This window comes from Choloepus didactylus, chromosome 18 (genome assembly GCF_015220235.1).
Source record: "Choloepus didactylus isolate mChoDid1 chromosome 18, mChoDid1.pri, whole genome shotgun sequence".
Classification (NCBI taxonomy): Eukaryota; Metazoa; Chordata; class Mammalia; order Pilosa; family Megalonychidae; genus Choloepus; species Choloepus didactylus.
In genome coordinates this window covers 10,343,060-10,358,908 of record NC_051324.1, presented here as the reverse complement: position 1 = coordinate 10,358,908, position 15,849 = coordinate 10,343,060, and the positions used below count along the sequence as shown (strand labels likewise).

Below are 15,849 nucleotides of genomic sequence, written 5' to 3'. Positions count from 1 at the left end.
GCAACCTGGGAGCAAGCAGATGTCAGCCATGTGCCTTCCCAGCTAGCAGAGGTTTTCCGGATGCTAATGGCTTTCTCCAGTGAAGGTACCCTATTGTTGATGCCTTACCTTGGACAATTTATAGCCTTAAGATAGTAACTTTGTAACCAAATAAACCCCCTTTATAAAAGCCAATCCATTCCTGGTGTTTTGCAAAATGGCAGCATTTGCAAACCAGAACAGCTACCATCACCCAAAACTGTGTTCCAAATATCTCACTCCTGTGAGGCAAGCAAAGGATGACCACTCAGTCAGAGGACCCCTATCTGTCTATAGTACTCCCTTTAGTGTTTCCTATAGAACAGGTATCTTGTTCACACACTCTCTCATTGTTTGTTTGTCAGAGAATATTTTAAACTCTCCCCCATATTTGAAGGACAGTTTTGCCAGATATAGCATTCTTGGTTGGCAGTTTTTCCTCTTTCAGTATCTTAAATTAATTACACCACTTCCTTCTTGCTTCCATGGTTTCTACTGAGATATCCACACATAGTCTTATCAAGCTTCCTTTGTATGTAATGGATCACTTTTCTCTTGCTGCTTTCAGGATTCTCTCTTTGTCTCTGACATTTGATAATCTGATTCTTAAATGTCTTGACATAGGTCTATTCATATCTATTCTGTTTGGGGTATGCTGCACTTCTTGGATCTGTAATTTTATGTCTTTCATAAGAGATGGGAAATTTTCATTGATTATTTCCTCTATTATTGCTTCTGCCCCTTTTCCCTTCTCTTCTCCTCCTGGAACATCCATGACATGTACATTCATGTGCTTCATGCTGTCATTCAATTCCCTGAGACATTGTTCATATTTTTCCATTCTTCTCTCTATCTGTTCTTTTGTGTGTAGAATTTCAGGTTCTTTTTCTCCAGTTCCTGAGTGTTTTCTTCTGCTTCTTCATATCTGCTGTTGTGTGTCTCCATTGTGTTTTTCATCTCTTGTATTCTGCCTTTTATTTTTGTAGATTATGCCAGTTGTTTTTTCAGACTTTCGATTTCTACCTTATGTTCGCCCAGTGTTTTCTTTACATTCTTCATCTCTTTTGCCATATCTTCTCTGAACTCATTGACTTGGTTTTTTAATTGATTTAGCATATTTCTTTGAAACTATTTAATTGATTGTTTCATTAACATGAAACAATATCTCAACTATATCTTAATTGAGGTGTAGATTTGTTCCTTTTACTGGGCCATATCTTCATTTTTCCTAGTGTAATTTGTAGTTTTCTGTTGTTAAAGCATCTGGTTTCTTTGGTTACCCCAATCAGATTTTCCCAGACCAGAACAGTTCAGGTCTCAGAATGGGGCTTGTTCTAGTTTGCTAATGCTGCGGAATGCAAAACACCAGAGATTGATTGGCTTTTATAAAAAAGGGGTTTATTTGGCTACACAGTTACAGTCTTAAGGCCAGAAAGTGTCCAAGGTAACACATCAGTAATCAGGTACCTTCACTGGAGGATGGCCAATGGTGTCCGGAAAACCTCTGTTAGCTGGGAAGGCATGTGGCTGGCGTCTGCTCCAAAGTTCTGGTTTCAAAATGGCTTTCTCCCAGGACATTCCTCTCTAGCAAGCTTTCTCCTCTTCAAAATGTCACTCACACCTGCACTGAGTTCCTTCTCTTTGAGTCAGCTCATTTATATGACTCCACTAATCAAGGCCCACCCTGAATGGGTGGGGCCATGCCTCCATGGGAATATCTCATCAGAGTCATCACCCACAGCTGGGTGGGGCACATTCCAAGCAAATCTAATCAGCACCAAAACATCTGCCCCACAAGACTATGTCAAAGATAATGGCGTTTGGGGGACACAATACATTCAAACTGGCACAGGGCTATATTCAGAATCAAGTTTCCCTCAGGGTGTGTCTTAGAAGATTGACAGCCTTTCTGTGAGGCTTCTAGCAGCTGTGCTTTTCCTGATCTGCCAGGAGGTGACACCTGTCAGCCTGTCACTCCATACTTGTGTAAGGAGGTGTGGCCCCTTTAGTTCTCATCTTAGGTTGTTTCTGTTTTGGCTGTTTCCCCCCAGGCCCTGGGTTCTAAGTTCTGAAAGGAGGGCCAGAACTAGAGCTGGGCCCCACCTCCTTCCTCTTAGTGAAGGTACACTCCCTAGGGAGCTATCTTCTGCATTGGAATTACTCCTTTGTCTCTCTGACTCTGTTAACTCCACCCCTGTCTGGGTCAGAGCACTTAGAACTGAAAATGACTGAGGCTCTCTCCACGGAGCCACTCAGGTTGAGAGAGGAAAAAGGGAAAGAAAGCCCCCTTTCAGAGCCATTCTATGGCCCCCCAGTTTTGCCCTTCGGTCAGAGACAGCACCCAGTCTTCTGGGCTCCCTTTCCTGGGGCACAGGAGTTTTCTGGCTCTTTAAGATCAGTTGTCTCTAAAAGCCTCTGTATTTTTCCTTCTTTTTTTTTAATTAATTTTTTTCCAACAGCCCCACCTCCTCTCCACTGGGAGTGACCTCAGGATACTTTGCTGCTTGTTAGGGGTTTGGCTATGGTTGTAGCTTGTGTTCAGCAGTCCACATTTGTTAATTAAAACCCCAGTTGGAGCTGAGCCGAGCTATATTCACTTGCTCCGGGAATGCTGCTTTCTCCCACAGCGAGGTCTTGCAGCTCAGCCTGCCATGAGAGAAAGGGGCTCCTGGCAGGTTCCACAGTTTTTACTTACAGATTTTATGCTGCAATCTCAGCCATTCCACCCAATCCATGTTGGTGTATGATGTGTGGACCATCACAGTTGTCCCCCAGCAGTTGTTCCAGATTACTTACTAGTTGTTCCTTGTTGTTTATTAGTTGCTCCAGGGGACTAACTAAATTCCACACCTCACTATGCCACCATCTGGCCCCTCCTCTGTAACCCAAGAGTTGTGATGACAGTCACTGTTAGGGGTGATGTGATGGGTAGAATTTCCCAAATCGTGAGGCTCTGATATAAGACATTGGTGGACTGTTGGATTGGCTGGGTTGTCAGATTGCATAATAGTTTTTTATATCTGGTAGGGCAAGCTTCCTATCTTATTCTTTTAAATTGTTTTGACCAATCTTGTCATCCAGGCAATTGTACTCATTGTCAGAGGTAATTTTCCCAACAACCCTCAGAGAGATTAAGCAACTTTCCCAAGGTCACAAAAGCAGAAAGGAGGAATTGGAACCCAGGTCTGCCTGAGAGTTAGAGCTCTTTGTCAACACCTCCTGGAGCTTTGTCTCCCCAGAACCTGGAACATGGTTTTCTAAGCACGTGAGCTGGAGCTGGAGGGAATCAAGTGTGGGCAGGTGATAGAAGGCAGGCAGGAGCCAGGAGATTGATGGGATTGTTTGGCCTCTGGGGAAAAGGCTTCCCAGCCAAGGTCTGGGGCTTGGACTTGGTTGGCAGAACTGGAAAACAAGGTTGGAGGGAGTGGGTCTGAGAGAACCCCCACCCTAGGACTGAGCACCCCCAGGTCTACATGGCAAATCTTGTCACTTTCCTGGCAGGGCCTGGCAGTGTGGCAGCGGCCCGCAGGGGGAACCTGCAGCTAGGGGTGGGTGGGTGGGTGAGAGGGAGAGGGAGAGGGGAGGTTTGGGAGGTATGGAAAGGAAAGGGCTGGCTGGCTGCCTGGAACCTTGGACAGATCTCACTCTAAGGAGGTGTAACCCTGCTCCCATCCTCTACCAGCCCCTCTGGCCTGATTAGGGGCCCTAATCAGCTCAGGGAGATTAAAGGCTGTGTTGGGCTGTTCCCACACCCCTGGCCCAGCCCTGGGCCAGGCTGGTGAAGGAAAGCGCTGGGCGGCTGCCAGAAGGGGGCTTGGCCCTGTGACCCTTCACCCCAGCCCTGACTTACCAGTAAGTGGCAAAGGCCCCTAGCAGGGACCCGGGTCCCGTCAGCAGGGGACAAATCTGAGCGGGCCTGGGCGTGTCCTAACTCAGAAGCACCCTAGCACAGCTCTGGTGCCGGCAGAATAGAGGGATCAGGAGGGGTTTTCCAGGCCATGACCTTGACCCGAGTCCAAGCCTGTGGAGAGGCTGTGGAGGCAGAGGCACCCCGCCGGTTAATAGAGCGTTGAGATTTCCGGGTGTGGGCAGAGCCTTTAGGGGGTTTTGGGGGTCTCATCTACTCATCCGGCTCCGTCTACCGTCACAGATGCCGGCAATGACCTTCTGCTCCTTCCTCGCGGATGGGCTTCTGGACCCCCAGCTTTATGCCCCTGCAGAGGGGACTCGGTCGGGACCCGGCCTCCCCCCAGCGGGGTACCGGCCTGGGCGCCCCATCCTGTTCCTGCTCCTTCTCCTGCCGGCCTCCGCCCTCTCCGCCGTATTCACCGTGGGGGTGCTGGGCCCCTGGGCTTGCGACCCCATCTTCGCCCGTGCCCACCCGGACCTGGCCGCCCGCCTGGCCGCCGCCCACCTGAACCTCGACCCGGCCCTGGAAGGCGGCCCCCGCTTCGAGGTCGCGCTGCTGCCGGAGCCGTGCCGGACGCCAGGCGCGCTGGGGGCCGTGGCCCCCGCCTTGGCCCGCGTCTCCGGGCTCGTGGGCCCGGTGAACCCTGCCGCCTGCCGGCCGGCCGAGCTGCTCGCCCAAGAGGCCGGGGTGGCGCTGGTGCCCTGGGGCTGCCCCGGGACGCGGGCGGCCGGCACCACCGCTCCCGCCGCCGCCCCCGCCGCCGATGCGCTCTATGAGCTCCTGCGGGCCTTCCGCTGGGCGCGCGTGGCCCTGGTCACCGCGCCCCAGGACCTGTGGGTGGAGGCGGGACGCGCACTGGCCGCCGCGCTCCGGGCCCGCGGCCTGCCTGTCGCTCTGGTCACCTCCATGGAGCCCTCGGACCTGGCTGGCGCCCGGCAGGCTCTGAAGAGGGTCCGGGACGGGCCCAGGGTGAGAGGTAGGCTCCCCCGGAGGCGGCGGGGAGGCGGGCGGGCCCCGCGGGCGGCGGGTCGGGGCCGCGCGCTGAGCCCGGGTGTCCGCAGCCGTGATCATGGTCATGCACTCGGTGCTGCTGGGCGGCGAGGAGCAGCGCCGCCTGCTCGAGGCCGCCGAGGAGCTGGGCCTGGCCGACGGCTCCCTCGTCTTCCTGCCCTTCGACACGCTCCACTACGCCTTGTCCCCGGGCCCGGAGGCCTTGGCCGCGCTCGCCAACAGCTCCCAGCTTCGCAGGGCCCACGACGCCGTGCTCACCCTCACGCGCCACTGTCCCCCGGGAGGCAGCGTGCTGGACGGTCTGCGGAGGGCCCAAGAGCGCCGGGAGCTGCCCCCGGACCTCAATCTACAGCAGGTGTTGGGACCAGGAAGGAGGGAAAAGGGGAGGAGAGCAGAGAAGAGGGCAGGAGGGAGCCAAACTGGAGACGAAGAGGACAGAGGAGGCTGGAGCTCCGGGCGCAAAAGCTCCCCGCTGTCTGGGCACCGTGACCCCAAACCCTGAAGCCCCACTCTTCTTCCTCAGGTGTCCCCGCTCTTCGGCACCATCTACGATGCCGTCTTCCTGTTGGCGCGGGGCGTGGCCGGGGCGCGAGCGGCCGGGGGTGGCGGCTGGGTGTCGGGAGCCGCCGTGGCCCGCCACGTCCGAGATGCTCGGGTCGCTGGCTTCTGCGGGGCGCCGGGAGGAGCCGCGGAGCACCCGTTTGTGCTGCTGGACACGGATGCGGCCGGGGAGCGGCTGGTCGCCACCTACACCCTGGACCCCGCCGATGGCTCCCTCCGCTCCACCGGGAACCCGGTGCACTTCCCTCGCGGGGGCCGGGGCCCCGGGGCCGACCCCTGGTGCTGGTTCGACCCCAACGACATCTGCAACGGAGGTGAGGGCGCGCTCTCCCTGCGCTGATGGGACCGTGCATAAAGTGGTGAGAGAGAGGGCACTCCCAGCCGGTCACCTCTTCCGGGCCGTTCCAGGGCGGCCTCGGACCCTTGGCCTGCGTAGGAAGGACCCCTCTCTTACCACGCACCCCAAAACCTCTTGAAACTGTCCTGGGATTCTCAGACCCTCCCCTTGGAGGAATCCAGGATCTTTCCCCAGATCCCTCCTGAGCGCCCAGACCCCTTTACTGGAGCCTCCAGGATTTGACAGCACACTCCCCCCGGAGAGGGTGCCTCCCCTCCGCCAGGGTCCTGAGAGTCCCTCCCCTCGCTGCTCCTCCAGGAGTGGAGCCCGGCCTCGTCTTTCTTGGCTTCCTCCTGGTGGCTGGCTTGGGGCTGTCGGGGGTTTTTCTGGCCCACTACGCCAGGTGAGTAGGGACGGAGGTGAGGGGAGTTTGGGTCCAGAATCACATCTCCGCAGCCAGGACAGCAGGGCCAGCTCCAGAGGAGAAGAGGGTGGGGCTAGGGGGAAGGGGATCCTGGAGGGGAGGCAGGTCCCAGGGGTATCTTGTTTGGGGCTGCCCCCCAGCACCCCTCCCCTGAGCCTGCATTATCCCACCCTGCCCTGCTGGCCTCTTCTCATGGGCCTTGGTTCCCTTGTGGAGAAGTCCTCCTTCCCACCAGGCACCGGCTGCTTCACATCCAAATGGTCTCAGGACCCAACAAGATCATCCTGACTCTGGAGGACATCACCTTCCTCCACCCGCAGGGGGGCAGCTCTAGAAAGGTGGTGGACAGAGGGCGGCGGGGGATCCAGCTCTCCTCTCCCTGTAATCAGGTCCCTTCCCAGGCCAGCCCTCACCCAGTCCCCACCTGGGGAGGCCGGGTTCCATCCCAGCTCTGCCCCATCTGCCCCCTGAGGATCAGCGCCCTCTTCTGTGCAGTGGAGGTAGCAGTCAGTTCTGTGCTGACTGCCCTCCCCCGGGCATACGCTTGCTTTGTAAACTGTAAAGTGCTGTAAACTTGGGGAGAAATATCATTATCATCTTCACTAATTGAGACCCTTTCCCCCTACCCTCTTTGATCCCCAGAACTCATCCTGACCCCAACCCTGTATTCTGACCCCAGACAATACTCTGACCCCTTGCATTGACCTCTGTCCCCCAGGTGGCCCAGGGGAGCCGGTCGAGTCTGGCCACCCGAAGCATGTCGGACATTTGCAGTGTCCCCAGCCAGCCCCCAGAAAGCCCCAACATTGGCCTCTATGAGGTGAGCCTGACCCCCTGCCAAGCCGGGCTCCACTCCTGGAGGGGAAGTGGGGGGAGGATGCTCCTCAAAGGCCATCCACCCATCCACCGCAGCCCAGATGCTGGAGGCTTGAGCTGGGGGGGGGGGGGTGACCCCAGCTTTCAGGTTCCTGAAGGACACAGAGTTGGGGCAAAGGGGCATCTGGGATGTGGACTCATGGTCACATGGAAGACATTTCCTAGGTGTGGATTGCTCAGAATGGGGAGTTGCCACACTAGACGGGGCTCTTCCTGGCTCAAGCCCCATCCAGCATTTCTGCCCAATTCAGGTCAGATTCAGGAACATGAAAGGGCATCAGGACCTTAACTAGGGGATCAGCAAATCTGCACGGGGAGGCATGGAAGGGAGGTAACTTTCAGAGAGAGCAGATTCAGAAAGAGCTGAGACAGCCCAGCTAATAAGAGAAGAGTGGAGATTTGGAGCCCCCAAGCTTCAGGTCATGGTGCCGTGCAGAGGCTCCTGCTGTGTGGCCTAGAGATCACCATGCTGTTTCTCTGTGTGGTGCTGTTGTCATTTCAGGCAGGATGTTTTCCATTGCACGGGACTCCTCTGTGCATTCCAGAATGTATGGTGTCTCTGACCCCTGACCACTAAATGCAGCCCCCAATTTCTGTGACAATTTAAAATGTTCCCATATTTAATTCCAAATGCCCCCTAGGGGTCAGTACCAAGCCCCCAGAATTCTCTTCTAGTCCAAACCCCTCACCAACAGACAGGGCTGGCTATGCAATTGGTGAAGCCTGGTGCGAAATGAAAATGAGGGGTCCGTTGTTCATTCAAGACGGCAACAACAGAGCAGTAAGCTAAGCATGGGATTCTTCTGTGGCACCCCTGTGAAGCCCCTACATCCGGCTAGAGTAGGAAAATGAGGCCCAGAGTCTGGAGGGAGCTGCCTATACTTCACAGCTAGTTTACACTCAAGCCTGATCTACCCAGACACACCTGACTCCCAGCACAGTGCTCTCTGTGGTGAGGGCTGTGATGTTATGAAAGCTGTAGGAGTGCAGCTCTGTTACAGGGCAGTCGGTGAGCAGATCTGGGGTGGTGAGGGTGCCGTGCAGGCCTCCTGCACCCTTCTCACCCAGGGGTGGGTTCTCACCCAGCTGGCCATGGAGCAGACTAGCAGGCATCAAACTCCTTGCTCCTGATTCTCTTTTTCACATGGGAGATGTTTTCCAGGACAATGGCCAATGAAAATATGGGGGCTCTAGGGCTCTTCAAAGCATGGGGTTTTAAGGGACTGAGTTCCCTACTTCCATCCTCTCTACTCCAGGGAGACTGGGTTTGGCTGAAGAAATTTCCAGGGGATCAGCACATATCTATCCGCCCAGCAACCAAAACAGCCTTCTCCAAGGTGAGAATCGGGCCCGTGATGGGGTATGGGGTGGTCATCGGTGCGTCCCTTCTATGCCTTCCCTTTGCAGCTCCCTACAGAGCTGGGCCCCAATGTGGGAGAGACAGAGAGGTCTTAGTTAAGTGTCACCTCCTCTCAAGGGCAGGTTTCCCATCGTGCTGTCCCTTAGCACTCATTCTTTCCTTTGGTGCTCTCATCCCAACTTGTATCTGTAGGTTCATCTGTGTGCTTGCTTATTTATTATCTGCCTCCCTCCCTGGACTGTAAATTGTAAGGACCTGTATTCCCCACACCCAGCACAATGTCCAGGAACTGCACGGAGACTTGGTGAATGTTTGCTGAATGAATCATAGAAAATAAAAAATGGGTTTCCAGTTCTGTCAGGCCACTTGTGCAGAATGGCCCTAGTCGGATTGACACATACAGAGTGGAGTGGAAGGTGCCAAGAAGGCCATCAACTGGCCTATTCTGAATCTTCCACCCTAGTCCTTTAGTTCCCCACCCCACCCCCCGCCCCCCACCATGTGACTAAACCTGGCCTCCTTCTCCAGTCACAGCTTTGCTGAATGACATGTGGTCTCCCAGTGTGGTTCAGCAACTAAAGCACCACTTAACACCAGGCATCCAAAATGGAAAGAAGCTCCTTCTTGGGCATGTGGACAAAGGGAAAACTAGAAAGGGCACCAGGCACCCAATCAGCAACTTTTGCAGCACTCTGCCCTGCAGAGTGGATGTGGCTTGTCAATGATTCCCATGGCCTGACTGCTCAGTCCCCAACTCCCCTAACTTGGGGAGGTGGGGGTCTCAGACCTATTTGACAGATGGTGGGTGAATGTCACACCCAGCAAAGCAGCCCCAGGCCTGGTTGTGGACACGAGCTGAATCCGATGCTCCTTGATTCTCTCCAAAAAAGGCTGTTACGTCAGAAGGGGAGGGTCCTGGGTCCAGGGGCTTCTCCCTCATCAGGTTTCCTGTTTGATGAATCAGAACCTCCCTAGGTGTTGATTACCTGTACCAGGTTGTCTTTTCATTCATAATTTGAAGCTAAGCCACACGCAGGGATCTGAATAGTGTCTTTCCAAAGAGAGAAATACCTGTAAAAGGAAGTCCCTCTGCCTGCCCTATAGACAAATCATTCGCCATTTTTATCCCATCTTCCGAGGTTCGATCTTCAAAACCAGGGCTTGAAATATCGATCCCCTCCTCACGTTGCCCCCAGGATAAAAATGTCCCTTGACTTTCCTCCTGTCCCACCTCTCAGCTCCGGGAGCTCCGACACGAGAACGTAGCCCTCTACCTGGGGCTCTTCTTGGCGGGGGGCGCGGATGGGGCAGCGGCGCCCGGGGAGGGGGTCCTGGCCGTGGTCTCTGAGCACTGTGCCCGGGGCTCCCTCCACGACCTCCTCGCCCAGAGGGACATGAAGCTGGACTGGATGTTCAAGTCCTCCCTCCTGCTGGACCTCATCAAGGTGCGTGTGCTGGGGCGGGGGGCAGGGCCGGGGTGGACGGGGGCCCCGCGCGGGCCACGGCTGCCCCCTACCCCTCCTTCCAGGGAATGCGGTACCTGCACCATCGCGGCGTGGCCCACGGGCGGCTCAAGTCCCGGAACTGCGTGGTGGACGGCAGGTTTGTGCTCAAGGTCACCGACCACGGCCACGGACGACTGCTGGAAGCGCAGAGGGTGTTCCCCGAGCCCCAGAGCGCGGAGGGTAGGAGTCCCGGGCGGCCTCCCCAGCGAACGAGCATCCTTGGGGACCCCAGCATTTCAAGGAACCCCCCGTTCCCCTCCCCCCCAGTCCCCCTCTTCTTCAGCCGCTCTTGCACTCTCTCCCCTGGACGCCACTCCTGCTACGGAAAAGGAGTTTTGACCTCTAAGAAATGTGGAGAGTGGGGTCTGCGCCCGAAATGCTGGGGGTGCGCTTGGGGGCGGGGCCATGGCAAGGGGCGGAGTCAAGGTCCGGCTTTCTCCCAGACGGGTTTGGGGTTCAGGGACTCACCCCTGTAGACAGTGTCCGGGCTGCTGGGCCAGACTCAAGCAGAGGGGTGGGTGTCTGGGGGCGAGCCTGACTTTTTGCTAGGTGAGCTCTGTCCCCAGCACCCCCCTCCACCGCCCTCCGCGTGCTCCCTCACCCCTTCTCACTCTCACCCCCAGACCAGCTGTGGACCGCCCCGGAGCTGCTTCGCGACCCGGCCCTGGAGCGGCGGGGGACGCTGGCTGGCGACGTCTTCAGCCTGGGCATCATCATGCAGGAAGTCGTGTGCCGCAGCGCCCCCTACGCCATGCTGGGGCTGACTCCCGAGGGTACGCCTGCCCCGAGAAAAGGGTTTGGCCGAACCCCAGCCTCTTTCTTTTCCCTAAGGCCTGGCGGTGAGACTTAATGATGGGGACCCCTAGAGCTGGGGTCTGAAGGATCAGGGCTGCAGAGAGCAAAGCTTCATGAGGGAGCGGTTCTCTTCTGTGCCCAAGCCTCAGCGGCTTTCCCAGTCCTGATGCCGGACCCAACCTACTGCCCCAAGCGACAACCCAGGCCACCCTCTGGTTCTCAAGGGTCCCAGGGAGGCATCAGGGTTGGGGGCTGAGGGGGTGGGGGGTAAGAGGACAACCAGAACTAGTTCAAATCCACATCACTTATCAGCTGTAGGATTCTGAGCAAGCTACTCCATCACCCTAATCCTCACTTTTCTTTATAATATAAGGGAGATACTAATGATCATGTCTACCCTATCTTACTGGCACATAGTAGTTGTACAATAAATAGGCTAGTCTCTATGCCTGTGTCACCTCTGGCTCACACCGCCTCACCTTCCCTCCCCCTCATTCAGGGTCCACTTGCAACCCCCTTCCACACCACCCTCCCCACCCCACTGAAGTTCTGATTTAAAGGACCCCTTGCCAGCCTCCCCATCTTGGGCTTCGATGATCAGGCCAGGGTCAGAGATGGCTTGTGATCTAGGATGCCCACTCCTCATGGTCCCCTCTTGCCCCCAGAAGTGGTGCAGAGGGTGCAGAGCCCCCCTCCACTGTGTCGGCCCTTGGTGTCCATGGATCAGGCACCCGTAGAGTGCATCCACCTGATGAATCAGTGCTGGGCAGAGCAGCCGGAGAGCCGGCCCTCCATGGACCGCACCTTCCACCTGGTCAGCGGCCGGGGCTGGGCAGGGGCTGGGCCTGGCCACTGGGACCCCAGAGTCTTGCCAGCAGCCTGAGGAGGTGGCGGGCAGGCAGGCGGGACCTGTGGCCTTCCAGGCTACTTCCTAAATTGGGGATTTAGTGGGGCAGAGCGAAAATGGGGGTGGAAGCTGTGGAGGACTTCAGAGTGGGAGATGGAGCTCTGGGTGGGAGAAATATTTATTTCAATTCAAATAACAGTTATTTAGAACCAAATATATGTTGTGGCCTCGAGTGGCAGAAAGACCCTTGGCCTGGGATCCAGGGCTGGGCTGGTTCCTGTGACCTAACGATTACTACCTGACACCCGCTGACCTCTCCAAGCCCTTAACTCCTACTTGCCTCCTAATAATGTCTGGAAACACAGTGCCTGGCATCCCTTGGGTGCTTGAGGGGTAGAAGATGCATGATAGGAGAGGATCAGGCAAAGGACAGCCCTGGGAGAGGGGCATGCAGCCCAGACGCCCAGCAGCCCCACCAGTTTCCTCCCACCACTAGTTCAAGGGCATCAATAAGGGTCGGAAGATGAACATCATCGACTCGATGCTCCGGATGCTGGAGCAGTACTCGAGCAACCTGGAGGACCTGATCCAGGAGCGCACGGAGGAGTTGGAGCTGGAAAAGCAGAAGACAGACCGGCTGCTCACACAGATGCTGCCCCCGTAGGTGCCCGTGGGGCCGTGGCGTGTAAAGAGGACAGCTGGAGTCTGGCCAGCAAGGGGGGTGTGGCCTCCAGGCGGCCTTACTCTGTGCCACCCCTAGGTCTGTGGCCGACGCCCTGAAGATGGGGACACCTGTGGAGCCCGAGTACTTTGAGGAGGTGACGCTGTACTTCAGCGACATCGTGGGCTTCACCACCATCTCAGCCATGAGTGAGCCCATCGAGGTTGTTGACTTGCTCAATGACCTCTACACGCTCTTCGATGCCATCATCGGCACTCATGATGTCTACAAGGTGTCTATTCCTCAGACCCACCTGGCGCAGGCCCCCGACCTTAGCTCTTCCTGCAATCAGCAGCTCAGTCCCCCAACTCCCAGCCTGGCTCCCCGGGATCTCAGCACCGAGCCCAGTATACACCTCCTGGCTGTGTGTGTGTGCGTGTGTGTAGGGGTACCCAGTACTGAATTTGCACAACCCGTCCCCCCAGGTAGAGACCATTGGGGACGCCTATATGGTGGCCTCGGGGCTGCCCCAGCGGAACGGGCAGCGGCACGCGGCGGAGATCGCCATCATGGCGCTGGACATCCTCAGCGCCGTGGGCTCCTTTCGCATGCGCCACATGCCCGACGTGCCTGTGCGCATACGCATCGGCCTGCACTCGGGTAACTCCTGGCCCTCCCGCCCCGGAATTCCCATATCCGAGACACATTTTGTGGGGTGGGGATGGGGGCTTGGCTGGAAGCAGACTTTACATGCCAAGCACCTCGTTTTCATCGGGAGGGTGGAGCTGGTGGAGGCTATGGGGTGCCCAGGTCCCCTCCTTCCCAAGGCCTTAGATGCCACCAGGCCGCAGGCCCACCCGCGCTTCCCCGCAGGCCCGTGCGTGGCGGGCGTGGTGGGCCTCACCATGCCGCGCTACTGCCTGTTTGGGGACACGGTCAACACCGCCTCGCGCATGGAGTCCACGGGGCTGCGTGAGTGGGGCCCGGCGGGGGAGGCGGGGCGCGGGACCCGAAAGGGGGGGACAGCCCGGGAGCGGGGACGCGAGGTGAGTCCCCAGCTCATGGCGCCGCACGTCGCCTCAGCTTACCGCATCCACGTGAACGTGAGCACGGTGCGGATTCTCCGCGCTCTAGACGAGGGCTTCCAGGTGGAGGTGCGAGGCCGCACGGAGCTGAAGGTGAGGCCGGAGCCCGCCCCCTCCTGGGCCCCAGCTGGGAGATGAGATGCCCCTCCCCGCACTCCCCGGGTTCCACTTAGACCCCGAGATTTACTCCTCACTGCTCTCCCCACCGCCACTCCACGCCCCCGCCCCGTCCGTCTAAGCCCGCCCCTCCCCATGTCTCTCCAGGGCAAGGGCGTGGAGGACACGTTCTGGCTGGTGGGCAGACGTGGCTTCAACAAGCCCATCCCCAAACCACCGGACCTGCGGCCGGGGTGAGGGGCAGGCATTCGCCGGTGGGCCAGGGACGTGCACGCTGGGTGGGCTCCTTCAGGCCTTCCCCTGCCCCTCGCCCTGTGCCCGCCCCCGGGACTGCTCCCCCTCAGACTGCCTTGCCCTCCCCAGGACCAGCAACCACGGCATCAGCCTGCAGGACATCCCCCTGGAGCGGCGCAGGAAGCTGGAGAAGGCCAGGCCCGGCCTGTTCCCTGCAAAATGAGACCCAGTGACCGACAGGTGATGCCCCCTCGCTCCCAGGCCCAGCTCGGGGCTCACACACCCCTGGCTGGGGGTGGGGGGCAGGCGCCTCTCTCCCAGCCTGAGGCTTCTGTAGATCTAGGTGACCCGGGGTCTATCTGATTTAGTGGACCCAGGCTGGGGCCTAGTCCCGGTGCTTTCCCCCGAGAGGGGGACCCAATAAAAAATACAGGTTTCTGGGGCAACTGCAAAAGGCATTCTCCAGGAACCAGGCTTGGGAACCCCTGCAGTCATGACTTTGACCTCTCCCATGACCCCACCCAGGGTGGGCTTTACCCAGGCCTCCCCCAAGGCCTCACAGGCCTTGCACTGCAGGAGAGAGAACTCTAGGGGGCAACCTCAACGGGAAGATAATGTGGGTGCCCCTCACCCCTCACCCCAGTTCTGTTAGAGCTGAGGCCCTGCCCACTCCCCTCCTTGAAGAAACTCTCATCTATGTCCCTCCCCTCCCGCGGTGAACCCCCTCAGCTCCTTTCAGCGATTTCTCTCTGAGACACTCCTCTTTCCCTCAGGATTATTCTGGAAGGTCCTTTTCCTGAAAGTTGCTGCTATAGGTGATGAAAAGTCTGGCTTATTCCATGGCTTCTGTTCTGCTCTGTCTCAGAGGATTCTGGGCCTTTAGAAGAGCTGGTTGCAAACTGACTGTGTGACCTTGGTTAGGCCTGGTGCACTCTCTGAACTTGGGTTCCCCTCAAAGGTGAAATGAGGGGTGAACTGGCTCCAACAGCTGGGCTTCAGAGCGGCTGGCCCTGGGATATGGGGCACTGTGACGTGTGGCCCCAGCTTTCTAAGGATTCTGAGCCCCTTGGGATGTTGGGATCAGGGGACATCTCCACCTTCCAGAACCTCTCAGAACCGCTGGAAGAAGAATGTGGGATTGAATGTTCCACCCCCAGGGGATGTGGGGACCTTGTGTTCCACCACAGTAAGGGTTGTCCGGAGGGCAAAGATGGGTGGGTTTCTGTCACCCTTGGGCCTCCTTCCCATTTCCTTCCCCCTCCAGCCAGAAACTGGCTCCTTCTCATGGGCATGTCATGGCCCAAGAGGGCTTTTGTAGCCAAAGGACTAAAGAAAGCACTAGACACTTTCTGAGACATGAGTTTTTAATTGTGTGGCTTATCGACAGGGTAGGAAGTCGAGTCACGTTGCCCTGAAATCAGGAACTTCTCTGAATGGATTCAGGAGCTGCTCTGAATGGCAACGAGTTCAGAACACAACGTGGAAATAGTCCGCACTTTGGGGGGCTAAATAAGCTGGTTATAAAGGCTTGACGTTCCAACAAATATGAGAACGTAAGGCAGGGAGCGGGGGTCGGGGTTGTGCAACATAGGGAGGGGTTGATTGTAATCAACAGGGAGGAGGGGAGGATTATAGATTATCTTGTGGATAACAGGATCTGAGGGAGTCCCAGTCCCAGGGAGGAGGTAGTTTCGGGTATAGATTACATTTAGCACCTGATATTACAAGGAGAATAGGTCAAACCTTATCTGTCCTAAGTCAAGCAAACTGCTGTGTTGCAGTGTTCAAGACACTTGGGGGCCCGGGGCTCCCACAGGGCGTAACCAGGTAATTTGCCCAAGTGCAGAGAAAAGCTGGCATCAAGTCTTTGAGGGTAAAGAAGTTAAACAAACTGCACCAAACCTTTACAAACCAGAACCCCAAAGAATGGTATTCTCTGTTTAACTGAACGCTGCTGAGCAGGCGGTTAGACAGAAAGTTCTCCTTGCTTAGATCTTTGCAACAAGTGTCAGGCTTGTCCTCAGCTGAAGTTTTTTTTGTGGATCGCTGATGTTCCAGAGTCTGGGCCTCAGCATTTTTCACTCTTAGTGTCCTTTGCCATTGCCAAG

General features: G+C 56.9%; 1 protein-coding gene across 1 annotated transcript; it reads left to right on the top strand.

The window, feature by feature from the left end:
• Positions 1 to 4,177: 4,177 nt before the first annotated feature.
• GUCY2D (guanylate cyclase 2D, retinal) lies at positions 4,178 to 15,023 on the top strand. Its single transcript, XM_037809344.1, has 19 exons — positions 4,178 to 4,904; positions 4,990 to 5,294; positions 5,463 to 5,814; positions 6,156 to 6,240; positions 6,497 to 6,599; positions 6,980 to 7,081; positions 8,394 to 8,474; positions 9,736 to 9,942; positions 10,026 to 10,182; positions 10,626 to 10,775; positions 11,463 to 11,611; positions 12,141 to 12,304; positions 12,405 to 12,597; positions 12,791 to 12,965; positions 13,179 to 13,277; positions 13,389 to 13,483; positions 13,655 to 13,740; positions 13,871 to 13,981; positions 14,515 to 15,023. Exons 1-18 carry the CDS (start codon positions 4,178 to 4,180, stop codon positions 13,962 to 13,964), a joined length of 3,324 nt encoding a protein of 1,107 aa, XP_037665272.1. The 3' UTR covers positions 13,965 to 13,981; positions 14,515 to 15,023.
• The last annotated feature ends 826 nt before the right edge of the window (positions 15,024 to 15,849 follow it).